Source organism: Lynx rufus, unplaced genomic scaffold, assembly GCF_022079265.1.
Source record: "Lynx rufus isolate CCGP_SWC_20201006 ecotype Redwood Valley unplaced genomic scaffold, mLynRuf1.p SCAF_2, whole genome shotgun sequence".
Taxonomy (NCBI): domain Eukaryota; kingdom Metazoa; phylum Chordata; class Mammalia; order Carnivora; family Felidae; genus Lynx; species Lynx rufus.
This window is the reverse complement of record NW_025814834.1, coordinates 221,634,091-221,660,265: the sequence shown is the minus strand read 5'-3', so window position 1 is coordinate 221,660,265 and position 26,175 is coordinate 221,634,091. Positions and strand designations below refer to the sequence as shown.

At 56.1% G+C, this 26,175-nt stretch overlaps 1 protein-coding gene across 1 annotated transcript in view; it reads right to left on the bottom strand.

Moving 5' to 3' along the window:
• The window catches only part of MORN1 (MORN repeat containing 1), a 51,410-nt gene extending 25,283 nt beyond the window's left edge, over positions 1-26,127 (bottom strand). The window contains exons 1-8 of the mRNA XM_047084657.1: positions 25,998-26,127; positions 25,300-25,371; positions 22,830-22,928; positions 22,193-22,303; positions 20,926-21,016; positions 20,341-20,428; positions 12,335-12,431; positions 11,040-11,150 (exon numbers count right to left, since the gene is read on the bottom strand). Coding sequence (XP_046940613.1) covers positions 11,040-11,150; positions 12,335-12,431; positions 20,341-20,428; positions 20,926-21,016; positions 22,193-22,303; positions 22,830-22,928; positions 25,300-25,371; positions 25,998-26,070 — 742 coding nt within the window. The 5' untranslated portion in view covers positions 26,071-26,127. The remainder of the gene's footprint in view (positions 1-11,039; positions 11,151-12,334; positions 12,432-20,340; positions 20,429-20,925; positions 21,017-22,192; positions 22,304-22,829; positions 22,929-25,299; positions 25,372-25,997) is intronic.
• Positions 26,128-26,175: the final 48 nt, after the last annotated feature.

The window sequence follows — 26,175 nt, the reverse complement described above, 5'->3', positions numbered from 1 at the left end:
GCTGTGCCTCTGGCTGGGGGGCTCTCCTTGTTGGCCAGCCTCAGGGTTTCACCTGCTCAGGGGCGGGGGGTTGCCCTGGCTGAGAGCAGTCACACCGGAGGCTCGCCTTCACCGCGGTTCCACCTCCGGGGAGACATCGCTGCTTGTGGCCCAGCCCCCACCTCGACCTGGGGGATGGCTCCACCCCCCTGGTCTACACTCCCGGGGCACTCGGCACAGGGCCTGGTCGCGTGGACTCTGAGCGGCGTCCGTGACGCATCATTCAGCCCCCGTGGAAGAGGGGACAGAGCAGGACAGATACTGCAAGTGCTTTGACTTGGAAGGAGGGGAGTGGAGGGCGGAGTTGAGGATCACATCCCAGTACGGTCTCATCGGCCTCCGCTCTTGTCATGATGGGGCACCCGGGACCAATCTATGCTCCTACCTGAAGCAACCAAAAACGCAGACAAAATATAATGATAACGTGATGGTTTTCAAGATCCAAGGACAGCGGTCCCTGAGATGGGAAACAAAGGGTGTGGACCCCATAAGTGCCCAGGTCACTGCCTTGAGAGAAGGTGGACCGGGTACAGGGAGAGGGACTGGCAACCCCAGGAACCCCCTCAGTGAGGACACAGGGCTGAAGGGGGCGGGGGGGAGGACGGGCACATAGCAGGAGTCCTGGAGTCCAGAAGGCAGAGGAACAGAGAAGCGTGTGGGGCCTCTGGGTGCACAGCAGAGCACAGGTTGGTGCACCAAGTGCAAGGAAATGTCCCCAGGCCAGGAAAAGACCCAGGAAAAGACAGGGCGGGAGGCTCTGGGCTCCCATGGGACAGGAGCGGTGCTCATTCCCATTGGCCAGGCTGGGAGACCCGGACGTCATGGCACACTGGGCAGGGTTCTCAGAAGGTCTTGCTTCCGCAGTGGGGATGACAGGTCTCAGCGGGAGCTCTCCACCACACCTAACACTTCATAAAGGCAAAACCTGAAAGGATCGAACGATCTCCAAGGAAGCCAACTGTACCCCAGAAAAAAGGCCAAGAGTACTTATGGGAACACAGAAATATCCAGCCTCCAAATGGTAAATTTTCAACGTCTGGCACCCAGTCAAAGATGACCAGGCGAAGAATGACGAAAAGTATGGTCCATAATGAGGAGGGATCACCGTCAAATGAAACCAACCCAGAACTGACCCAGATGTTAGAATTAGCAGGAAAGGACACTTTTTCAAAGTTATTACTATAACTGGACTCCGTGCATTCAAAAGATAAGTAGAGACACTGAAGATATAAAAAGAACAAAGTTGAACTTCTAGAAATAAAAACTATTAGATAAAAAATACACTGTATGTGATCAATGGCCGATTAGACATTGCAAAAAAAAAAAAAAAAGATTCATGAACTTGAAAACATAGCTACAGGGGCGCCTGGGTGGCGCAGTCGGTTAAGCGTCCGACTTCAGCCAGGTCACGATCTCGCGGTCCGTGAGTTCGAGCCCCGCGTCAGGCTCTGGGCTGATGGCTCGGAGCCTGGAGCCTGTTTCCGATTCTGTGTCTCCCTCTCTCTCTGCCCCTCCCCCGTTCATGCTCTGTCTCTCTCTGTCCCAAAAATAAAAAAAAAAAAAAAAAAAAAAAAAAGTTGAAAACATAGCTACAGAAACTACCCAAAATGAAATACCAAGAGGAAAAAGGAAAAAAGAAAAAATAAATAAAATAGGAAGGTAAAGAAAAAGAGGGGAGAAAGAGGGAAGGGGAAAAAGAATCCATGAACAGTGAGGTGACTTGAAATGGCCTAATATATGGGTAATGGAGCCTCTAAAAGAGGGGAAGAAAAAGCAGTGATGGAAAATTATTTGAGGAAATAAAGGCTGAAAAATCCCAAAATTTGATGAAAACTATAAACCCACAGATGCAAGAAAATCAACAGACCCAAGCACAAGAAACATGAAGAAAATGACACCATGTCACTTCAAAAATAAAACTGCTCAGGGCGCCTGGGCGGCTCACTTGGTTAAGCGTCCGACTTTGGCTCAGGTCACGATCCTGCAGTCCGTGAGTTCGAGCCCTGCGTCGGGCTCTGTGCCGACGGCTCAGAGCCTGGAGCCTGCTTCGGATTCTGTGTCTCCCTCTCTGCCCCTCCCCCTGCTTGCAACTCTGTTTCTCTGTCTCTCTGTCTCTCTCTCAAAAATAAACATTAAAAAATGTTAACAAAAATAAAAAATAAAACTGCTCAAACCAGTGATAAAGAGAAAATCTTACACTACCTCACACCTGTCAGAATGGCTAACATTAACAACTCAGGCAACAACAGATGTTGGCGACAATGTGGAGAAACGGGAACCCTCTTGCACTGTTGGTGGGAATGCGAACTGGTGCAGCCACTCTGGAAAACAGTATGGAGGTTCCTCAAATAATTAAAAATAGAACTACCCTACGACCCAGCAATTGCACTACTAGGCATTTATCCAAGGGATACAGGTGTGCCGTTTCGAAGGGACACATGCACCCCAATGTTTATAGCAGCCCTATCGACAATAGCCAAAGTATGGAAAGAGCCCAAATGTCCATCGCTGGATGAATGGATAAAGAAGATGTGGTATGTATATACAATGGAATACTACTCAGCGATGACAAAGAATGAAATCTTGTCATTTGCAACAACCTGGATGCAACTAGAGGGTATTATGCTAAGTGAAATTAGAGACAGACAAATATCATATGACTTCACTCTTATGAGTACTTTAAGACACAGATGAACATAAGGGAAGGGAAGCAAAAAGAATATAAAAACAGGGAGGGGGACAAAATATAAGAGACTCTTCAATATGGAGAATAAACAGAGGGTTGCTGGAGGGGTTGTGGGAGGGGTGATGGGCTAAATGGGTAAGGGGCACTAAGGAATCTACTCCTGAAATTATTGTCGCACTATATGCTAACCAATTTGGATGTAAATTTTTAAAAATAAATTAAATTAAAAAAAAAAGAGAGAAAATCTAAAAGCAGCCAGGGAAAAAGCAAGTTTGTACAGAGAAAACACAGATACAGACGACAGCAGACTTCTCTTTGGAAACAGCATAGACAAGAAGTCAATGGAATAGCACCACTGTCCTGCTGGAGGGTAAACCAGAATTCTATACCTGGTGAAAATACCTATGAGAAATGAAAGCAAAATCAAGACGTTTCCAGACATATGAAGGTGGAAAGAATTAATTACCAGAAAGCACATAGGACAACAAATGTTAAAGGCTAAGTCCTTCAGGCAGAAGAAAATGGTACCAGGTGGAAATCTGTATCTATAAGAAGGAATGGGGAGGACCAGAAAGGGTAACTACAGGGGCAAATTGATGAGATTTCCTTTTTTATTTGTTACGTATTCTTTGAAAGATAAACGACTGTTTAAACAAAGGTAATAACAATGTATTACGGAGTGTATTAAACATATGAATGTAAAACATATAAAAACAATAGCATAAAAATTGGGATTGCAGAAAAAGAAGTATATCCTATTGCAGAGTTCTTATGTTATATGTGAAGTAGTATGGTATCACTCCAAAGCAGGCTGTGATAAGTTAAAGATGTAAATTGTGGTCCTTAAAGCAACCCCTAGAACAAAAAAGCAAGGAGTAAGAATTAATAAGCCAACAGAGGAGATAGGATGGAATCAGAAGCAATACTCAACCCACAAAAGGTAGGAATAGAGTGTAAAGAGGGAAAAAACCAGCCAGGGCAAATAGAAAACGGTAAAATGGTAAGTTTGAAACTGGTATATAAATAAATACATTAAATGTGAATGGAGTAAAAACTTCAATTAGAAGTAGATGTGGTTAGAACGAACTAAAAAGCAAGACCCAAATATATGTTGCCTACAGAAAGCACACTTTAAAGACTTAAGTAGGTGAAAAGCAAAAGGCTGGATAAAGATACTCCATGCTGATATTAGTTAAGAGAAAGCTGGGGTCACTATATTCATAGTCATATTCCTACTTCATAGGAAGTAGATGCCAGCACAATGACTATGCTAGGGATGAAACAGGTAATTTTGGGGGCGCCTGGGTGGCTCAGTCAGTTAAGTGTCCGACTTCGGCTCAGGTCATGATCTCACTATTAGTGGGCTTGAGCCCCGTGTCGGGCCCTGTGCTGACAGCTCAGGGCCTGGAGCCTGCTTCGGATTCTGTGTCTTCCTCTCTCTGCCCCTCCCCCACTCGTGCTCTGTCTCTCTCTCTGTCTCTCTCAAAAAGCAATAAACATTAAAAAAAGAAAAAGGTAATTTTGCAATGATAAGGGGTCAAGTAATTAAATGCCATAAAAATCCTAAATGTTTATGCACCTAATAACAGAGCTCCAAAATACACGTAGCAAAAAAATGATAGAAACGAAATCAGAAATAGACGATTCCCAATTATAATCACAGATTTCAATATACCACAGTCAGTAATTGACAGAACAAGTGGACAGAAAATCAGCAAAGATATGGTAAATCTGAAGGGCAGTAACAGTAAAATCCACTTGACGGATATTTATAGAAGATATTTATAGATATTTATTTACAGATTGATATTTATTCTACCCAACAAGAGCAGAAATCATGCTCTTCTCAAAGTGTACACGCAACATTTACCAAAACAGAACAAATTCTGTGAAAAAAGTCTCGATACATTTAAAGGGGTTCAAGATATACAAAGTGTGACTCTAACCACATGGAATTAAGTCAGAAGTCAATTACAGAAAGATCTGAAAAATCTCTAAATATTTGGAAATGAAACAACACACTTCTAAATAACTCACGTGGCAAAGGGAAAACCAAAAGAAATAAGAAAGCATTCTGAACTGAATGAAAATGAATACACAACATGTCAAAATTCTTGGGATGCAGCTAAGGCAGTACTAAGGGGGAAAGGTATAGCAAACTCTCGTATTAGCAAAGAAAGGTTTGAAATAAATGACCTTGGTTTCCATCTTAAAAACTAGAAAAAAAGAGAGTGAATTAAACCCAAAGTAAGCAGAAGAAAGGAGATACTAAGATCATAATAGGAATTAATGAAACAGAAAACACACAACAGTAGAGAAATCAATGAAACCAGAAGTTGATGGTTTATCAATGACACTGATAATCTGTAGCCAACTAGTCAGGCAAAACAGGAAGACACCAATAATCCACAGTAGGGACAAAAGAGGTGATATCAAGGCATTAAATGGAGAATGAGGAAATATTAGGAACAAGCTTATGACAATAAATCTGACACCTTAGATGAACAAACATTCCTTCAAAGACCCAAAACACCCAAGTTTGTCAAAGAAGAAACATGGAACTTCGGGGCGCCTGGGTGGCTCTGTCGGTTGGGCGTCTGATTCTTGATTTCAGGTTAGGTCATGATCTCATGGTTCACGGGATCAAGCCCCAGTTGGGGCTCTGGGTTGACGGTGTGGAGCCTGCTTGGGATTCTCTCTCCCCATCTCTCTCTGCCCCTGCCCCACTGTCATGTGCTCTCTCAAAATAGATACACTTAAAAAAATAAAAAGAAGAAACAGATACCCCCAATAACCATATATCTATTAAAGCCATTGAATTAGTAATTAAAAGTCTTCCCACAAAGAAACTCCAGACCTCAATGGCCTTCATATTGAATTCTACCAAACATTTAAGAAAGAAATGAAATTATTCAACAAGACTCTTCCAGAAAATTGAAGAGGAAGTAATTTTCCCAGACTCATTCTACAAGGTCAGCATTACCGTGATACAAAAACCAGACAAAGATATTAAAAGAAAAAAAAATTCAGGGCACCTGGCAGGCTCAGTCAGGGGAGCATGTGACTCTCGATCTCAGGGGTGTAAGTTCAAGTCTCATGTTGAGTGTAGAGATTACTTAAAAACAAACCTTAACAAGGAAAATAAAAAAAAAATTCAAGACCACTATCCTTCATGAAAAGATATGCAAAAACTGTAAACAAAATTTTAGTAAATGGACTGTCTAGATCATTCAAGGCCAGGAAAGAGCAGTCTTTCAACGAATGGTGATGGGACAACTAAACGTCCACATACAAAAGAATGTAGTTGGACCCCTGCCTCACACCACACAAAAAGATTAACTCTAAATGGATTATCGTTCCAATGTTTATTTATTTTTCAGAGAGACAGAGACAGAACGCGAGTGGGTTAGGGGCAGAGAGAGAGGGAGACACAGAATCCGAAGCAGGCTCCAGGCTCCGAGCTGTCAGCACAGAGCCCGACCCGGGGCTCGAACCCACAAACCGTGAGATCGTGACCTGAGCTGAAGTCGGACGCTCAACCGACTGAGCCACTCAGGCGCCCCTAAATGGATTATCGTTCTAAATGCAAGAGCTAAAAATATAAAATTCTTAGAAGAAAATACGGGAGAAAATTTTCATGGCTCTGAGTTAAGCAGTCTTCTTAGATATGGAACCAACAGCATAACCAGCAAAAGAAAAAAAGTACGAGTTGGACTTCACCAAAACGTAACACTTTTGTGTTCAAGGGACACCATCAAGAGACTGCAAGACAATCCATAAAATGGGAAAAAACATTTGCAAATCAGATATTTTAAATTTTTTTTTTCAACGTTTATTTATTTTTTGGGACAGAAAGAGACAGAGCATGAACGGGAGAGGGGCAGAGAGAGAGGGAGACACAGAATCGGAAACAGGCTCCAGGCTCTGAGCCATCAGCCCAGAGCCTGACGCGGGGCTTGAACTCCCGGACCGTGAGATCGTGACCTGGTTGAAGTCGGATGCTTAACCGACTGCGCCACCCAGGCGCCCCATCAAATCAGATATTTAATAAGGGGACTTAGCTCCAGCATAAAGAACTCTTAAAAAAAAATGTTTTATTGGGGCTCCTGAGTGGCTCAGTCAGTTAAGCATCTGATTCTTGGTTTCAGCTCAGGTCACGATCTCATGGTTTGAGAGTCTGAGTCCCTCATCAGGCTCTGTGCTGACAGTGTGGAGCCTGCTTGGGATTCTCCCTCCCACTCTCTCTCTGCCCCTTCCTGTTCTGTCTCTCTCAAAATAAATAAATAAATTTAAAAACAGTTTTATTTATTTTTGAGAGCGTGTGAGTGGGGGAGGGGCAGAGAGAGAGGGACAGAGGATCTGAAGCGGTTCTGTGCCGACAGCAGCGAGCCCAACGTGGGGCTTGATCCCACGGACCTGTGATATCATGAGCTGAGGCTCAAATCAATAGTCGGATACTTAACTGACTGAGCCACCCGGTCGCCCCCATAAAGAAGTCTTAATAACTCACAGTAAAAGGACAAGTTACCCGATTTTTTAAGTGGGCAATGAATACGTATTTCTCCAAAGCAGATGTACGAATGGTCAATAAATACATGAAAAGATGCTCACATTCCTCCTTGCTAGGGATAATGCAAATCAGAACCACAAGGAGACACTGCTTCACACCCAGTAGGATGGCCATGACCCAAACGACACATGATGAGAAGTGCTGGTGAGGGGGTCGAGCGCCTAGAGGCCTCAGTCATTGCTGGTGGGGACGTAAAATGCAGCCTAAAGAAAGAAAACACATCCAGACTGGAAAGAAAGAAGTAAAATTGGATGTTTTTGTAGATGACGTGATCCTCTATATAGAAAATCCTAAGAAATCCTCAGAAAAAATAGCAGAACTAACAAGTGAGTCCAGCAAGGTCAAAGGATATCAGATCAATATTTAAAAATGAATTGTAGTCTAGGGGCATCTGGGTGGCTCAGTCAGTTAAGCATCTGACTCCGGATTTCGGCTCAGGTTGTGATCTCGAGGTTCCTGAGTTCAAGCCCGGCATTGGGCTCTCGCTGTCAGCACACAGCCAGCCTTGGATCCTCTGTCCCCCTTTCTCTGTCTGCCCCTCCCCTGCTCATGCATTCTCTCTCTCAAAATAAACAAACATTAAAAAAAAAAATCAATTGTAGTCTAGCAATTTCTGAAATGAAGATAAGAAAACAATTCCAGGGGCGCCTGGGTGGCTCAGTGGGTCGGGCGGCTGACTCTTGATTTCAGCTCAGGTCATGATCCCAGGGTCGTGGGATCCAACCCCAAGTCAGCTCTGCACTGAGTACGGAGCCTGCCTGGGATTCTCCCTCTGCCTCTCCCTCTGCCCCTCCCCTGCTCGTGTGCGTCCTCTCTCTTTCTCCCTCAAATAAAATTTTAAAAAATTCCATTTACAATAGCATAAAAAGAACAAATATTACAAGCGTGTTAGTAAACAAATTATAATTATAAATTAAATAACCAGCAATAAGTTAGCATTTATTAATAAATTTAACAAAAGAAGTACAAGACTTGGACACTAAAAATTACAAAGCTCTGGTGAGAGAAAGCAGAGGCATCAATAAATGGGGAGATGTTTCCCGCTGGTGACCTGGAGTGCTGTCAGCGGTGGTGCCTCCCGGCCAGAGTCCCTAACAACATCCCAGGAGGGTTTTTTTTTTTTTTTTTCTTTTTTTGGCAGAAATTGACAAAGCTGATCCTAAAAAATTTATATAAAATACAAAGTTCCCAGGATAACCAAAATAATTTTCAAAAAGAAAAACCACATTGGAGGAATCTCCAATTTCCAAACTCACTATGGGGCTACAATAAACAGGACGGTGTGGTGGCACAGGGACAGACGCAGGAGCCAATGGAACGAAATAGAGTCTGGACATAAACTGTCATTCTTTTTTTTTTTTTTAATTTTTTTTAACGTTTATTTATTTTTGAGACAGAGAGAGACAGAGCATGAACGGGGGAGGGGCAGAGAGAGAGAGGGAGACACAGAATCGGAAGCAGGCTCCAGGCTCTGAGCCATCAGCCCAGAGCCCGACGCGGGGCTCGAACTCGCGGACCGCGAGATCGTGACCTGAGCTGAAGTCGGACGCTTAACCGACTGAGCCACCCAGGTGCCCCTAAACCGTCATTCTTACAGTCAAGGAGTTCGCGACCCAGGTGCCAAGGCAATCCAGTGGGGAGGGGACAGTCTTTTCAGCACGTGGTGCTGTGACAGCTGGACAGCCACACGAAAAGAGATGAATTTAGAACTTGATCTCATCCACAAAAAGTAGCCGAAGACGGATGGCAGAAATCCAAGAGCAAAACTTTTCCCAGAAAACAGGAGAATATCTTTGTGTGCTTGGGTCAGGCTAGGAATTCCCACACAGGTTACCAATATTATGATCCACAAAGGAAAAAATTTACTCATTGGACTTCATCAAAATTAAAGCCCTTTGTACTTCAGCAGATAGCATTAAGAAAATGATAAGCCACAGACTGAAACTATTTGCAAAGATGCATCTATAAAAAGACTCGTATTCAGAATACGTCGGGAACTCCAATAACTCAAACCCAGAAGAGGAACAGCCTAATTTTAAAAAACAGGCAGCATGTTTGGATTAACGTTTCTCTAGAGAAGATACACACGTGGCCAATAAACACACGGAAAGCTGAAACACCTCGTCAGCCGTGAACTGTGGGTCAGAACCGAGAGGGGCACCAAGATGGGGCGCCCCCGGACGCCCCCTCGGGCCGGCTGTGCACGCGCAGGGTGTGGGAAATCCAGCCCGGGCCCCGCCGACCGCGTTGTAAACTGTGCGGCCACTTTGGGAAACGGCCTGGCGGTTTCTTTAAAAATTTACACGTAAATCTGCCACGTGACGCGGCGACCCCACTCGTGAGCGGATAACCGAGGGACAGAGCACACGGGCCACCCCAAAACTCGCGCCGAGCACTGCCACGTGGGTGCACCCCAGCAGAGTGTGCCGGTCAGAAAAGCGGAGCAGGTGTGAGGAGAGGGGTGGGGTGGGCAGGGGGCCGCAGGCAGGAGGTGCGAGGCACGGTCCGAAACAGACGGCGTGGCGCTGCTTGCCCGACTCCGGGAATTTGCTAAAGATCATCGAATCGCTTACAGCACAAAGATTTCACGCTATAAAAATGGCACCACAATAAAGCCGTGAAAACAAACCAGCTGTGGGGGCGTCTGGGAGGCTCAGTCCGTTAAGGGTCGGACCCTTGGTTTCAGCTCAGGTCATGATCTCACGGTTCGTGGGTTCGACCCCCCCACGTTGGGCTCTGCGCTGACAGCGTGGAGCCTGCTTGGGGTCCCCCCCTTCTTCTCTCTCTGCCCGTCCCCTGCTGGTGCGCAAGCGCACGCACTCTCTCTCGAAATAAATAAACATAACAAAATAAAATAAACCAGTTGTGACTGTCTTTGATCCGCGCCGCACACGGGGGCTTCCTGGTCAAAGCTTGCCGAACTCGGGCGAACTAACGGACGTTAGGAATCCCAGGCACGCATTTTAGTAGCGGTGGTCCTGCCCGGCCACGCACAGGGACCGGTGACCGTGCGGGGGCCCTCTCCGCACCGCGCCCTCTGCTCACGGGTCACGGGTGGGACCGGCTTTGGGAGGTCAGCTGGTCCACGCTGTGCGTTGCTGCCCCGCTGGGTCCCTCAAAGAGCAGCCCAGATGCTACAGGAGACCTGCCCTCCCGGATCACCCACGGAGGACACGGGAACTCGCCCCCGCAGACGCCAGCGGTGCGTAGAGTCACCCTTCCTCCTGTAAGACGACCGATGGCCACGGGCACGCACAGAACCACCCCACACGCACACGATCACTGCACACATGCACGACCACCCCACACGCGCAACCACCCCACACGCGCACAACCATTGCACACGCACAACCACCCCACACGCACACAACCATTGCACATGCTCACAACCATTGCACACGCGCACAACCATCGCACACGCACAACCACCCCACACGCACACAACCATTGCACACGAACACAACCACCCCACATGCTCACGACCACCCCACACGTGCAACCACCCCACACGCGCACCATCACTGCACACGCTCACAACCACCGCACACGCGCACACGCCCGCCACCTGGAGGCCTCGCGTGCCTACTGCCTGTCTGCCGAGGCTCCCGTGGCGAGGACCTCCGAACAAAGAATCTGCTGGTGTCCGGGTACTGGAAGCCACTCGTGGCATCTCGTCCCTAACCCTGAGAGCCCGACACCTGTTTGTCCTTCCGAAAACGCAGTCGTCACCCTGCAGACACTCACTCTCGGCAACTTCCCCGCTGTCCTGCTGCAGCTGAACGTTCAAGTCGAAGGAAGACCCCTGGGCCACGTCTATCACCTCCGGACCCAGAATCACGATCCTCCTGGCTTGTGCTGGGAGACAGCAGAGCGGAGCACGGGTGAGCGGGGCACGGGGGACGTCGTCCGCTGGAGCCCACACCCCCCACGCAGGCCCAGCAGCCTCGATTCCCAGAGCTCTGTGGGGAGAGGGTTATCACTCGCCGCGGTCAATCCCCTGCAAGAGCCACCTGACCGAGTGACCTGGGCAGTCACTAGAACGAGACCGTGACCCCGCCCTGAGGGTCAGCTGTGATTTTTAAGCAATTCCCACAAGTCCACTGAAGAGACTGCAGAGGGCCACCAAACGGGGAAGGGCTGTAAGCAAGTGGCTCATCAGCATTTGGGTCTGTACACCGTGGAAGGTTCCGGCACATCCTCTGCTTGGTTGGGACTCAGGCCCTGCACGCCTTGTGTCTGAGTCAGGGGCTCCACGTGTGTGGACGAGGTGCTACGGCCACCTGCCGGGGAGCTGGCCTGGAGGGCGACCCACCCACAGGCTGGCCCCCACCTCCTGGATCTGCCGGGCGTCCTCTGGGGTCTGAGCGGCCGGAGACAGTGTTTTCAGCGTCTGCTTCCCCCTGAACCCCGAGCCCTGGGGGGCTGGGAAGGATCCGGGAGTCCCTCCAGGAGACTCCCCCTGACCTAGGCTGCCACTCCCCTTCACAGGACCTGAGCCCCCACCGAGGAGTCCTTCCCGGCCTGGCGGGCACCTGCCGCGGCCTCTCCCCTGCAAGGGGCCCTGGGGACCCACCTGAGGTCGTGGCTGGTCAGCTCTGAGTGAGCAGCTGCAGCCCGTGACCCCTGGCCCCCGGGGTGGCACTTCTGTCCTGGAGTCTAACTGGAGGTCACCTGAACCGGCGAACAGAGGGAGGGGCCCCTGCAAGCCCTCTGCTCCAGTCACGGTGCAGAGAGTTCAGGGAGGGGGACAGGTGCCCAGGGCCCTGCGGGCGGGGACCCTCTGAGGCTGGGACCCTCCTGCTCACAGCGGGGCCATGGCTGTCCGAGGTCGGACTGGGGCCTCTGCCAGTCACGGTCACGAGCCCTTCCGAAACCCGACTGGAATGTGTTTCTTCTGAAGGGGCTGGGGTTCTAGATGAACTTCACCATCACCCCCAAACACCTCCTGACCCAACTCCCCTGTGCCGGTGCCTGGGGCCGCCTGAGGGAGAACTTACAAAAGGACCTTGCAACGCCGAGGGGGGGGTGTGGGCACTTACCCGCCGGGTGGCCATTGATCCACATCCCGCGGTAGACGGCCCCGGAGCAGAGGGTCATCCTGCCCAGGCCGCTGAAGACATCACCGTGCCACTGTCCCTGCAGAGACAGCCGTGTGCACTCAGAACCCACAGAGGGCACGTGTGATGCAGGGGGAGGGGGTGGCCCCGGGGACCCTTCGAGGGCGGGGAATCACGAGCTGCTGCTGTGTGGCCACGCTGCCCTGCGACCGAAGTGTAAGAAGCCGTGACGTTTGGGAGCAAGGACACGTGTACAAGATGCCAACGAAACACCGGCTCAGAAAGGGGGCCCTTTCGGCACAGAAACCCTCTCGGTAAGGACACCGCACGTGTGCGGGCCGGAGGGCTCCCTGACGACGGGCAGGCCCATCGAGGGGCCCGCTGAGTCCCCGCGGCGCACACCCCACTCTGCCGCCCTCACAATAAACCTCGCTTTCCGAACCACACGCACAACAGGGCAGAAGAATAAGAACTACGTCACTTCTGTGGGAAACTTCAAGGGCCTGCTGGTACTTTGTTTGACTACGAATTACTCCTTCTGGAAGAAAACTCAGCCGAAGGCACGTTTGGTTCCACGCATCCTTCCGTGGGAGCTGATCGGGCTCCGCTCCCCCGCCCTGCCCTCCACCTGGGCTGGGCCATGGTCGATGCCCGCGTGGACGGCGCTGCCCACGGGCCCCGAGGGACACAGCGCAGCCGAGGCCGGCGCCGGCCTCTCTCAGGCCCCCAGGAGGGGCCACGGGGCCGTGGCAACGGCCCCCGGGGGCTGCGGCCCGGCACAGCTTGGACGCCCCAAACCTGGGAAGGAGCCTCCCGCGGGCGGCCTGGGGAACAGAGTCGCCGAGCACCAGGGCTTTGGAGTCAAGTCACCGTGAGGGGTGGAGGTCCGACCACGGCTCAGCCCTGGGCCGGGGCTCCGGACAGCGGGCAGCCCCCCGGGCACCCGGCAGGGGCGGCGACCCGACCGCCGCGGCCACAGGAGGGCCGGGGCTCCAGGTGGGCAGGGGCAGGCCGAGCCCAGCCGCAAGGCCTGGCCGTCCCTCCCGCCCGAGACCCAGACGGCAGAGTCGGCCTTGCGGCTGTTCCCGGTCTCCCGAGGCTGCACCTCGGGGGTGCTCAGTGCACGCGGGGCTGAGGTCGCGTCCCCCAGGAAGTGGCCCCCGGGGTGCAGGCGATGGGCCGGACCAAGCCCGCGGGCGCTGCTCTCTCGTCCTGGACTCGGGGCGGGAAGCCCACCCGGCAGCGGCAGGGGCGGCTCCGGAGACGCCTGTGAGCACCTAAGTGACCATCAGCGGGTGCCGAGCGCACAGGTACCCGCGTGGGGACGGGGGCGCTTCCACCTACAGACATGTTCTGTGCGTACCTGCGGGCAAGCGTGTTGCGTGTCTGCCTGCGTGTGTGTGTGCGTGGCCGGGCAGCGGCGCTCTCTCACGGTGACGGGCGAGGTGATCTGGGCGGGAGCCAGTGGAGCAGCGGTCCCGGGCTGAGCTGTGGTCCGTGGGTCGAGGTCGGGGCAGCGCTGGGAGGGCAGGGTGGCTGCCCCCGGAGCCCCCGGTTACCGTCTGCTTGCTGGGAAACCCTTTCCCTCACGACACCATCCCCAAACCTGACGAGTTACCAGCTTCAGCTCGGGCGACAGACCCCTGGCTGGCCACACGAAAAGCCCACAGGAGCCACACCAGACCCACCGCCCCCAACAGAGGGGCGCCCTTCCGCCTGGAAACCTCTGGGCTTGGGCCCGGGGCCCGGCGGCAGCAGGTGACACAGTAGGATGTGGTCAGGCCCCAAGGAGGCCGGGGCAGGGGTGGTGGCCACAGGTGAGGGCTGCGTCTTGCAGAGCGACACCTCCCTGTGGGGCCCCGCGGCCTCGAGGCCTCCCTCGGCCTCGTCGCTCCGTCCCACCGACGCGAGAGCTGCTCTTTCTGCGCCCCCTTGTGCTCTGGGCAAGCCTGCTACCTGCCCTCACCCTGCAGCGCTCGTCCCTGTCCCTGGGCAGGCATGTGGGTCACCCCACCCTGCGGGGATGGGAGCAGGGCCGCTGGAGCCCAGCCATGTGCTCACGTGCCCTCCCAGGCGCCGGCCCCATGCCCGCACCTCCCTCTCTGGGCTCCAGACGCTCCCGCACGCGGACCCAACCCTGTAGCCCCGCCCCGCCCACGGGGGCACCCGAGACTCCTGGAGGCAGGGGCCGCAGCTCCCACGGGTGGACACTCTTGTAAATGCTTCCTGGCTCCCTCGGGCCTGCATCAGGGCCCAAATCGACACAGGCCGAAGGGCCCTCCAAATGGCGCGATGGCTGCTGAGCCAGTCGCCCGCGCCCGCCCACCTCACAGCCATTTCCGCCACGACAGCCGCCGCCTCTCGTCCCCGCTCGCACTCCCGTCCACCAGGCCAAGCACCGGCGCAGCCTTGCCTGGGAAGCATCGGACTCTCGGGTCATTCCACACCCAGGGCCTCCGAGGAGGAGGGCGGCCCGTGGGCACAGGCGCCCCCGTCCCCCGGCGACCTTTAACTCGCCTGCTAGAACCTGAGCCCAGACCGCAGCTCCGGGGCAGCTGGGCTTCCGCGGCTTCAGTGCAGAACCACACCGGGACGAGCACACTCGGGTGTGCCACGCAACTCAGCCAGCGTGGGACCTTTTCTAATTAATGTCATAAATCATACCTGTGAGAGCCCTGCCCTTTCTCCGCCGACACACTCCCGAAGCACGAGTCACCACTCCTACAACTGTCTCCTGGAGGAGGCTGGACCCCCACGAGGAGGGGCGAGTGCATTCCACCCGGGGCCCAGGCCGGGGCTGCTGCACGGTGGTGGGAGCCATCCCGGGAGGAAGCGCGGGGCCTGTGTCCACACCACAAAGACCGAGGGAACGGGGTCCAGTGTTAGGAGACGGTCCCGCGGGACGACGGTGAGGCACGCCTGTCAGCCGCGGCTGCGGGGCTCCCCTAGGACCCCGAGGGTGATGCTGTGGACTGAGCAGCTGGGCCCACCTCTGGGCGCCCAGGGCTCCACAGGACGGGACCCGCCTGTTTGGAGCCTCCCTGAACAGAGTGGGGCCAATGGGACGAGAGATTCGTGGCTTGTGCCCACAAGTGATGGGGATAAATTGTGTGAGACAAGCGCTTGACTCTCTTCTCATTTAAGGAAGCGCTCTGCTTGACCGACGCGACTTTTCTTTCGGAGGGAAAAGTTGCTGTGCTTTCGTGGTTATCGCTTCCGTGCCGGCCCCTCCCCCGTGCTCCCTGGTGCTCCCTGAATCTGCAGCCTGGCACACTGGCGGCCACTCAAAGAGGCATTCGCGGTCTCCGCGCCATGCCAAACCTCGGAGCTGGAGCAGGTGACCACTTCCTTTGAGGTCACGGGCTCGCAGACCAGGTCGGGGTGGCTGGGGTCGGGTCACATATGAGGAGATGGCCGCGGGCCACCTGCCCGGGCCCCGCGACTGTCCAGGAGCCCCGGTGTCCCCGGCTTGCGGGACGGCCTGCAGGGGTGGCAGTGACCGCACAGGCTGGCACGACGGTGGCATGGGTGTGCGCCCCACTCTCGTCTCCCGAACACCAGGGTCACAGGGTGTCATGCTTGACCTCCGTGACCCTGTTGTAAGTTCCCGGGATTTCACGGTGTCAGCGGTGGCTCTCGCTGCCTGCCCGCGTCCGTTTCTGAAGTCTGTGGACATCTGAACCTCACGTGGAGCCTGTAGCCTGGCGTTGGCTCCCGCGATGGCTCCGGCAGCCCAGACCCTCCTCCCACACGTGCTCGAAAAGGCCCAGATGCCTCTTCTGTGCTGCGTGCAGCGCCCCCCGGGGTCACGGCCCCACATCCCTGGACTGTGAGGGGGGGTGTGGGGACACAAAGGCCCCCGGCGCTCCTGCAGACGCAGGGGAGCCGCCAGCAGGTGAAGACACACATAAGGCCGGCCACCTGCTCCCCGTGGCAGGCAGGTGCACCGAGCAGCAGGCCTCCCTCTGGGAGAGCCAGCACGGAAACGCAGCCAATGTGCACGGACAGCCCGGAAGCCAGCAGCTGCCGGTGGGGACCATGCCGCAGCCGCACAGGTAGGGAGCGCTCGGCTGTGCGAACAGCTCGGCCTGCCTCCACTCTGCGGGAGTGCGGCTCGCCCCCACGGCGCTATCGGCCCCCAGGCCCCGTCCGCTATTGTGCATGGTACCCACACTGGTCGGGGCAGGTTTTCCGGAACAGAGAAGGACAGATGCTGGTGGGAAAGTAATGTGGCACAGCCGCCGTGGGAACCGTGAGGAGTTCCTCGCACATCCGGCAGTGAGCTACCCCGCGGTCCAGAAGTCCCCGTGGTGGGTCCACGGCCGCAGAACCGGGCGCAGGCCCTGTGAGGGCTGGGCGCCACCCCCCCCCCACGCGCACGGCAGCAGGCGCTCGGGGAGCCGAGGGGTGGGAGCCGCCCCGGTGCCCACCGACGGAGGCACGAACACGACGTGGTCCCTCCACGCCGGGGAGGATCATCCGGCCCTAAAGAGGGAGGAACACAGATGCCCTCGGGGGCACCGTGCTCCGTGACAGCGGCCCGTCCCCACAGGACAGACCCCGTGGGACTCCGGGGACGCGCAGTACACGCGGGGGTCAAATCCACAGAGAGAGTGGCGGGGTGGGCGCCAGTGTTTCATGGGGCGGAGCGTCCGTTTGGGAAGGTGGAAGGTTCTGGAAATGGGCGGCGGGGACGGCCGCGCAACTGTGTGAACGTGCTTGATACCTCCGAACTTCACGCTTGGTGGTTAAGACGGTACGTTTCAGGTCAGGGATATCTCACGAGATACACAGATCGTTTTCAAGAGGGCCGACTCCTTCCCTGCGAGGGCCCAGGGGGTCGCCCACACCCTCACGGGAGACGCGCCTTGGGGTGGCGCCCCGCTCCCTGCGGCGGCTCCGTGTCTACCGATCACCGATTACTGGGTGACTCCCGATGCCCGGAGGTCAGAGGTCGGGCGGGAGGTGTCCCTACACCCGGAGAGGCCCGCGCTGGACCCGGGAGCCCGCGCCTTCTTCATCGGCCAGGCCCGGCGCCAGACTGTGCGAGGACTCTGTGGCGGTCCGAAAGGCGTCCTGGCAGCTGCGAGTGAGGGCCCTGAGGCCGCCCTGTGGCTGCAGCCTGAGCCCACCCCCTCCTGGACGCGGCCCTCCTCCTTTGGCCCCGTCCGTCCGTCTGTCTGTCTGTCTGCACGGCCAGCTGGAAGCCAGTTTAGAAAGGGGCTGGAGGGCAGAGGATGGACCCCGGTGCCGGCCCTTCCTCCGGGACCCGTGTGCCACTCAGGCCGTCAGGTCAGCGCCTGGACCGCAGGGGAGGTGGCTGCTCATGTCCCTGCCATCACGTGCGTATGGGGCTGCCCAAATGGACACCGCCCAGCACGATGGAGGATGGGTGTCCCAGCAGCACTTGGAGCTGCAGGGGGCAGGCGGACTGTCCGAGGTTCTTGGGCAGAAGGCTCCGGAAGGTTGGGACGCTGCCCAGCAAAAGGAAATGGAGAGACACGAGTCTGCATCCTGGGGAGACGCGGCCTGGAGGGACCAGGCTTCCACCTCCACTCATTTGAGGCGCCCCACGCCTCCCTCAAGGGCATGCGGGGATCCCGAGGTCTGCAGGCTGGGATGGTGTGGCTGGAGACACCACGGGGCGACTGTCCAGGCAAACACCTCCTCACTCTGGACGAGGCAGCCTGGCCATCGGGAGCTGCAGCCCAGGGCGGTTCTGTCGGAGACCCGGCTCCCGGCCCGCAAGTCGGAACAAGATGTCTCCCGAGTGGGAGAAGCCCCTGGCAGGCCTGCCGAGGCCACGCTGCTGGCAGGGCTGGGCTGCCCCCTGGTGGATCGCCCGGCAGGCGTCCCGGGTCAGCCCGGGGAGTGGGGGGCTGCTGCCCGTCCCCTCCTGGCTGAGCCTCGACTTGCAGGGGAGGCCTGAGCGGGGGCCCAGGTGGGCAGCCACAGCCCCGAAGGGAGGCCATGCAGGCGGCGGAGGGTCCGAGGGCCAGAAAAGCCTCCAGAAACAGGGAAGTGCTGGGGGCTCTAAAGAGCGTGTTGCCCTGTCCGGCCGTTGGGAGCCTGACCCGGGTCCTAGGCTGTGCCGGCTGTCCCCGAATGTCACAGGGATGTGAGGGAGCCCGGGCTCCAAGCCAGGACTCCCTGATGTGGGAGGCCTCCTCTGGGCCTGTGAACTCACAAGGCCCTTGAACTACAAGATGTGCAGAACTGAGGCGAGGGCTGAGGACAGAGCCCGGTGCCTGTGGCGAGAGGCCTAGCGGCCAAGTGGCAGATTCTGGTGTCCCCCAGCCTGGGGTGTGGCCGTGCACATTTGTGGAGGTGACTCCAGGTGGGGCGAGGACCCTGGGAGGAGGGCCTGCCCTGCGTTTCTCTTCCCTTGCAGCTCCGGAGAATTGAGGCGGACAGTCTGTGGCCCCATAAGGACGCACGGACGGACGTCCCCTCGTGGAGAAGAAGCAGGTCACAGCAGCACCTGCAAATGGGCGCGGTGCAAACCACCAAGCACACCAGCCCAGGCCGGCAGGGCGGCAGCAATGTGGACGCGGGGCCCCTCGAGCACAGGGGGCGCTGGCCTGGGTGCGGTCTTACCGGGGCAGATCTTGCTTCACGAGCAGGGAAGGCAGCCAGCCGTGGGGGGCTTCCCGCACTACAGGCCGGCGTCCGGGCACCCCCGCCCCTGCCCCAGCCACTCCGTCTCCACCCCGGGCCGGGGACCATTTTATGGCCTCTCAGCCCCAGAGCCACCCTTCTTGGCCGCCTTCGGGGGGCGGAAGCCGGACCCCTTGAGGTCTCTGTCGGCCGGCTGGTGTGCCGCTTCGTCAGCAGAGGGCGCTGCAGGGGCAGCCGCGAGCAGCAGCACCTGGGCTCCCAGAGCCGGGTTTAGTGGGCGTGTCACAACCACGGCCACAGCTCCATCGGTCTTGAAGCCCCCCATGCGCGCCACGACTCTCCCTGCCCGAGCCAGGTCCCGGGTCCATCTTTGGAGGCGTCTCCGGGGCCACCCGTGCGTCTGCTTTTACCCCGCCTAGCGCTGCACAGCCTCTCGCCAGCTGCCCGTGTCCATGTTCACGCACTGGTGTGGTTTGTCCCCCAGCGGGACTCGGCTCTGGGCACCACTGCCACCTGACAGTCCCGAAGCCGGGGGTCCTTGCTTCTCCTCTGGCCTTTGCTTCAACAGCCAAGCTGTCAGCACGGCCGCGTCTTCACCTCCGAAACGTCCTGATGCTGTTCTCTGCGCCCCATCGCCTCTCCTGACGGTGGCTCCGACTAAGAGCCAGGCGGGCCTCTCCCACAGAGACCAGAGCGTCACCCCTCCGGCCCTTCCCGAGACGCTCGGAACACATTCCAGCCCCGCTGAGACTCCAGGGCCTCCCAAGCCGGCCTGCCATACCCTCTTCCTCCCGCCCACACACGAGGACACATCAGGGAGGACGGCCAGGCCCCTGGCCACCCACCTGCCTGCAGACCCAGCGGGGCCCCTCATCCAGTCTGGCCGCCGACCGGAGATACGCATCCCTGGCTCTGCCCGCTTTGCTCCCGGCCGGGCATGCGGGCCAGTGTCCATAAAAAGAATGATGAATTCTGGGGTCTTGACAAGGTCTTTGGATCTGCCTGGGTCTCTCTCCCCCACCCCTCGTAGTGAGTAACCCCCCTGTCAAACCCGAGGGGCAGTGCCTGCAGCGGTGAGGGGGGACGGGCCTCCTCGTCCGCTTCCGCACATTATCAGTGGGGGCATCCCTCACCAAAACCCGCTTTGCCTGCACCGAGGGCATCCTCAAGGGACTGAGAAATTTCACCTCATTTCCACAGGCGACAGTGCGGGTTATGGCATCTCAGGAGCCAGTCAGGAAAGGTACTGGCCGGGGCCCTTCACCGCAGCCCTCCGGGCCCCTGCTGGGGGCGGGTAGCAGCACTGACACGCACCGGAACACTCCGGAGGCCAGCACAGAGGGCCTGGGTCCCACCAGGTCCCCAGATACCTCATAGGTGGAGCCGTCGGCACAACGCAGCACCCCGTGCCCCTGACGCTGGTCCCGGACCCAGTCGCCTTCGTACTCGTCACCGTTCCTGGGGACACAAACACAGGGGCTGCCGTCAGCCTGGGGAGAGCCAGGTGGCGGCGCTGACTCAGACCGGCTCCTCCGACCGGGGCTCAGCAAGCGCCGCCGGGACGGAGGCGAAAATAGGCTCTGAGCAGATGGCGTGAGCTCCTGCCTCGCCAGGGCCTGCTGCGGGCGGGGGGGTGGCGGGGGGCTGTGGCCTTGGCGCCCGCTCGCCTGGCCCCCCAGGTGAGTAAGACTTGGAGAGGCTACCGGAGAAGCGGGGGGGACCTGCGCGGAGCCGCGGCCGCCGGATTTAAAGGCAGGCAGGCAGGCCTGCTGCCGTGGAAGCCTTGGTTCGTCCTCCGGCCAGGGCCCCGCACCCGCCTCCCGGGACGTCTTCTCTCCTGCACACCCCGTGAGCGATGTCCGTAACTGAGAGAACGGTCAGAATCCTACCAAGAACTCAGACCGAACCTCGTGGACCGGCGCTGGGGGCTGGGGACAGAAGGGTGGCGTACTCACCGGAAGACCATGTGTCCTTGGCCGTGTCGCTGGTTATCATGGAACCACCCCCAGTAGGCTTGTCCGTCCCGGTCCACCAGACGCCCGTATCCTAGGGAGTGAGCCCAGGCACCCAGTGTCACCTCTTGTGTCCTGCCAGGTGGACCTACATCCCTGACGGGGCTTTGCGGGCCTCCTGAGGGCGGGTGGGTCGGGAAGAAAGCTGGGGTCGGCGGGGCCCCGGGAGCCAGGCCGTCCTCCCAGGCCAGGGCCGTCGGGGCAGGAAGGGCAGATTCGATTTAGGGTGGCCCCAGCGGCCACCCAATGGAAGTGGCTCTGGGGTCCGGCTCTCAAAGGTCCTGAGTGAGGGTGGGAGGGTGTCACTTAAGGACCCCAGCCCCCCCCCCCCCCGGAGTCTGAGGCCGGAGTGCCTGCTGTGTGGTGGGGCCCACACCATGGCCTGGCCACTGCAGGTGTGCACGTGAGCCCGTGGGAAAGCCGCCCCTCACAGACATAACAGCAGGGCTGGGCCCCGAGTAACAGACTCAGAGGCCCTCGGCCTAGAGGCCAGAGGACACGCTCGTGAGGACAGGGCTTCACTGTGTCGTTCGGGACAGCTCGGAAACGCGTGCGGACACCATGAAGGCACCATCGGACCTAGTGGCCTCTTGGCCCGGTTCTGGGTGCTGGTCTTCCAGAATAGTGAGCGCTCTGGTCTTTGGGCCTCGGGGGCACGCATGCCACCCCCAACTGCCCCCTCGGGGCAGAGTCCACTTCCCCCCTAGCATGGCCTCTTGACTCGCTCTGTGAGCAGCGTGACCTCGGAGGGCCTGCACCTTCTCGCCCCCCAGGAGCCCCGAGGCTTTTAGGCCAGGAGGGCCCGGGAGCTACCAGCCCTGCTCGAGTGCCGTCACTGCGGCTGGAGGGGAGACCCCACGTGAGTGCGGAAGCTTTCCCAGCAGGGCCGGGCCAGATCGCAGACGCCTGGGGTTGTGGGCAAACAATTAAGTCGCGGTTGTCTTGAGCCACTGGATTTAAACCACAGTGGTGGTTAACCGACGCACGACCCTTGTCACAGCCACAGCACACGGGGTCCCCGGGCCATGGCCCCCACACGGAACTGGGGGAAAGGCTCCCAGGCCCCGGGTGCATGTCAGGCTCCCTGGGCAAGCTCAGATTCCTGAGCCCACACGGGCCCCCTGAGTCAGATCTTGGTGAGGGGTGCTGGTGTCCAGGGCTCCCCACACAGCACCCTGCCACACTCAGGAAGTTCTGGTGGCCGTCAGACCTTCTCTCATGCCGTGGGAGAGCTCCCCTTCGTAACATCCACCAGCTTTGTACTTCATGACGCCACGTCCTTGAGGTTCTCCCAAAACAAACTGTCCCGAATAGGTGTTCCCTGGTGCAGAGGAGGAGGGGCACAGGCATCCAGGGTTAGAGCTGTTGCCTGTGTCCTTGGTGGGTCAACAGTCAGACCCTCCTGTCCCCAATCAGTGGCGGCAGGCGCCATTTATTTACCTTGGCCGACGAGACAAGGTATGATTGGGTAGGTCTGGCCCTGTCATCCTGGTTACTGTAGGGGTGTCGGTTCCCTCCCCTCCTCGCCTGTGGGAGCAGACCTGTCCTAGGACGACCCTCTGTGGCATCCGTGAGCCCAAGGGAAAGGCCTCTCTGGGTCAGTCTGTGGAGTGAACCTTCCCTCCCAGAGAAGCGGCCACCAGGCTTGCCTGCGAGGGTCTGGGCTCCTGGAGCCGTGGCTGACCCTGCCCCAGGGGACGCTCTGCTGACTCAGGACACCTAACGGAAACCAGGAGCCCACATTTCACAGTCGGAGGGGCCTTCTGCAGCCGGAAGCCAGGTACAACTTAGAGCAGATGGCTTATGAGGGAGGAGTTAGCATGCCCGTACCTGTCCCCACCGCTAACCTGATGAGGCCCAGATCCGGCAGCCTTCCCCCGTGATCTCCCCGTCCGTGAACTCGCCTTCGTAATAGCCTCCATCTTTAAACAGCAGCTTCCCCCGACCTGGGGAAAGATCAGGATGTGAAGTCAGACCGAAGTCGGAGTGACTGCTGGCACACGTGTGTGGCCGGGCTCGTTTCTCAGAGAGAAGAGCGAGGCCTTGAGGCTCTCAGGTCTCTGTCTTTGGCTCTGTCTCTGGTCCCACACCTGCTCTCTGCAAACTCACCCACATACACGCTTATCAACAGAAATGTTTCTGAAACGTTACGAACACCCGCTATCTCAGCCAGGATGACTGCAGAGTCATCAAAGTGCAGAGGAGATCCCACTCCGGCCTCTTCAGTGGGGACGCTATGGTCACCTGGCCTCCATCAGCACTGGGGACGAAGGGGAGTCTGTGACACAGGGCAGCACTCAAGAAAACATTTAAAAAAGGGGAACTGGGGTGTCTGGCTAGCTCAGTCAGAGAAGCGTGTAACTTTTTTTAAAAATTTTTTTAACGTTTTATTTATTTATAGCAGAAAAAAATCTGATGTTTTATGATATATGTATTAGTGTTCTTCCATAACAAATTATTACAAACGGAGTGCTAAGACAACAGAAACTTATTATCTCACAGTTCTGTAGGCACAGGCCAGAATTACAAAATCAAGGTGTAGATAGGGTTGGCTCCTTCTACAGCCTCTGAGGGAAAATCCATTCCATACTTCTCCCCTAGCATTTTGCCAGCAATCCTTGACCTTTCTTGGCTTACTGATGCACCCCTCCAGTTTATATTTCTGTCTTCTATTGCCTTGTCCTCTGTGTGATCTCCCCTTTTCTTCTCTTATGAGGAAAATCATCTTTGGATTTAGGATTCAACTTAGTCCAGGATGATCTCATCTTGAAATTATTCACAATCATACCTGTAATGGTTTCTTTTTTTTTTTCTTCAATATATGAAATTTATTGTCAAATTGGTTTCCATACAACACCCAGTGCTCATCCCAAAAGGTGCCCTCCTCAATACCCCTCACCCACCCTCCCCTCCCTCCCACCCCCCATCAACCCTCAGTTTGTTCTCAGTTTTTAAGAGGCTCTTATGCTTTGGCTCTCTCCCACTCTAACCTCTTTTTTTTTTTTTCCTCCTTCCCCTCCCCCATGGGTTTCTGTTAAGTCTCTCAGGATCAACATAAGAGTGAAAACATACGGTATCTGTCTTTCTCTGTATGGCTTACTTCACTTAGCATAACACTCTCTAGTTCCATCCACGTTGCTACAAAGGGCCATATTTCATTCTTTCTCATTGCCACGCAGTACTCCATTGTGTATATAAACCACAATTTCTTTATCCATTCATCAGTTGATGGACATTTAGGCTCTTTCCAGAATTTGGCTATTGTTGAGAGTGCTGCTATAAACATTGGGGTACAAGTGCCCCTATGCATCAGTACTCCTGTATCCCTTGGATGTTTTATTTTTTGAGAGACCGAGAGAGACAGAGCACGAGCAGGGGAGGAGCAGAGAGAGGGAGACACAGAATGCCAAGCAGGCTCCAGGCTCTGAGCTGTCAGCACAGAGCCCGACGCGGGGCTCAAACCCATGAATGGGAGATCATAACCTGAGCCGAAGTCAGATGCTCAACAGACTGAGCCACCCAGGTGCCCTGTGTGTAACTCTTGATCTCAGGGTTGTGAGTTTGAGCCCCACATTGGGGTAGAAGTTACTTAAATAAAAAAAAAAAAAAAAAAAAAAAAAACTTAAAAAAAAGTAAAAGGGGGAACCATGAGGTCTTAGACACAAGCCTCCCTGCCCGGCCTCAAGGAAGAGAAGCAAAGATTTCAGACAAAAGCAAAAAATGTCTTGTGTGACAATGACACAAGTCAAAAAGTTAAAAATATAGAAAATACTAACAGTCAGTAGACACAAAAAGAACTCATATAAAAAAAATTCCAAAAGACCAGTTCTCCAGGAGAAAAACGGGCAGAGGATATGAGAAGGCAGAATCCCCAGACAGACATGCCCATGAACATAAATGCTTAAATGCGGGAAAGTCTGGGCCCACCTCTGGAGAGGACTCCCCCGCCTCTTACTGGGCACTTTCTCTTCTCTAGTGCTGAGGTGTTTTTGTTTGTTTGTTTTCAAAACTAGGTAATTTTCTTGATCATCAAAAGTAAACCATGAAGACAATTTTCAATTTGGCCAAGACAGATGAAAACCCTGGGGAGGATTTTACACTTGTGGCTTCCCCTGCCCAGGGTGCCCCAGAGCCTGCCAGCAGGCATTGGCGGAGGGGTCTCTCAGGGCCCTGCAGGGACTTTCCCCGACTCTCATGACAGGGAGCGTGGGGCCCAGCAATGCTGCTCCTGCAGCCACCTGCCCGCCCAGGCACCCCAGGAAATGGGCTGTCGGTGCAAGGTGGCAAGCGTGGGAGTGGGCCACAGATACTTCTTACCATGTTTCTTTCCTCCTTTCCATTCTCCTTCATATCGAAAGAAAGAATTCGGGTACACGTAGACACCATAACCTGATTGTTGGAAAGAAAATGGACGTGTGAGCACGTGGTGACACAGGTGACCCCGCTGACAATCAACAGACACTAGAGAGGGGTGGTCTCTGGGCCCTGAGGGGAGTGTGCAGGATGCGTGCACAGGGTCCTTGAGAGGCTGCGGCCTGGGGAGGGTCTGGGAGACAGCTGCTGGGGGAAGGTGAGGTACAGGGTTGAGGGGAAGGGGCCAGCCCCGCCATTCCTCTGCACGAACGCACCAGGGTCCTCTGGTCCCTTCGGGACAAAGCCCATATTTACACCTGAGGGGTCCTGCCAGCAGCTGCAACCCTCCAGTTCCCCACCAGCCCCGTTTCCACCGCGCAACCTGGACTCCTGCACCTGCCGTAAAGAAGCCCAGGCTCCACCTGAACTACCTGAAGATGGTTCTTCTCATCTACGAGCAGCTCCCGCCAGCCTCGGAACCGCGCGTCCAGGGCCAGGCCCGGACCCTCCCGGCTCCGCTGCGGGCCCGGGACCCCTCCCACTCGCGGGGGTGCCCCCCTCCCAGGCTCGGGACACCGGGGCTTCCCCGGGGTTGTCGGCTGGGACCTTGGCGTCTCCCTCCCGCCGCGCACGGAGGCCCGGTCCCGGCCTACAGCCATTACCGTCCCGCGGCGGCCTCGGTGGGTCCCGGCGAGGCGGGCTGGAGCTCGGGCTCCCATGGCCGGCGGCTGCCATCTTGCCGCTTGGGGTTTCCTTAGCAACCAGCAAAGCTCTCTTCCATTGGCTCGTGGGCCAGCCTCTGGGCGATAGCAATCTCTGGACTGGAGTTATGCAGGCCCG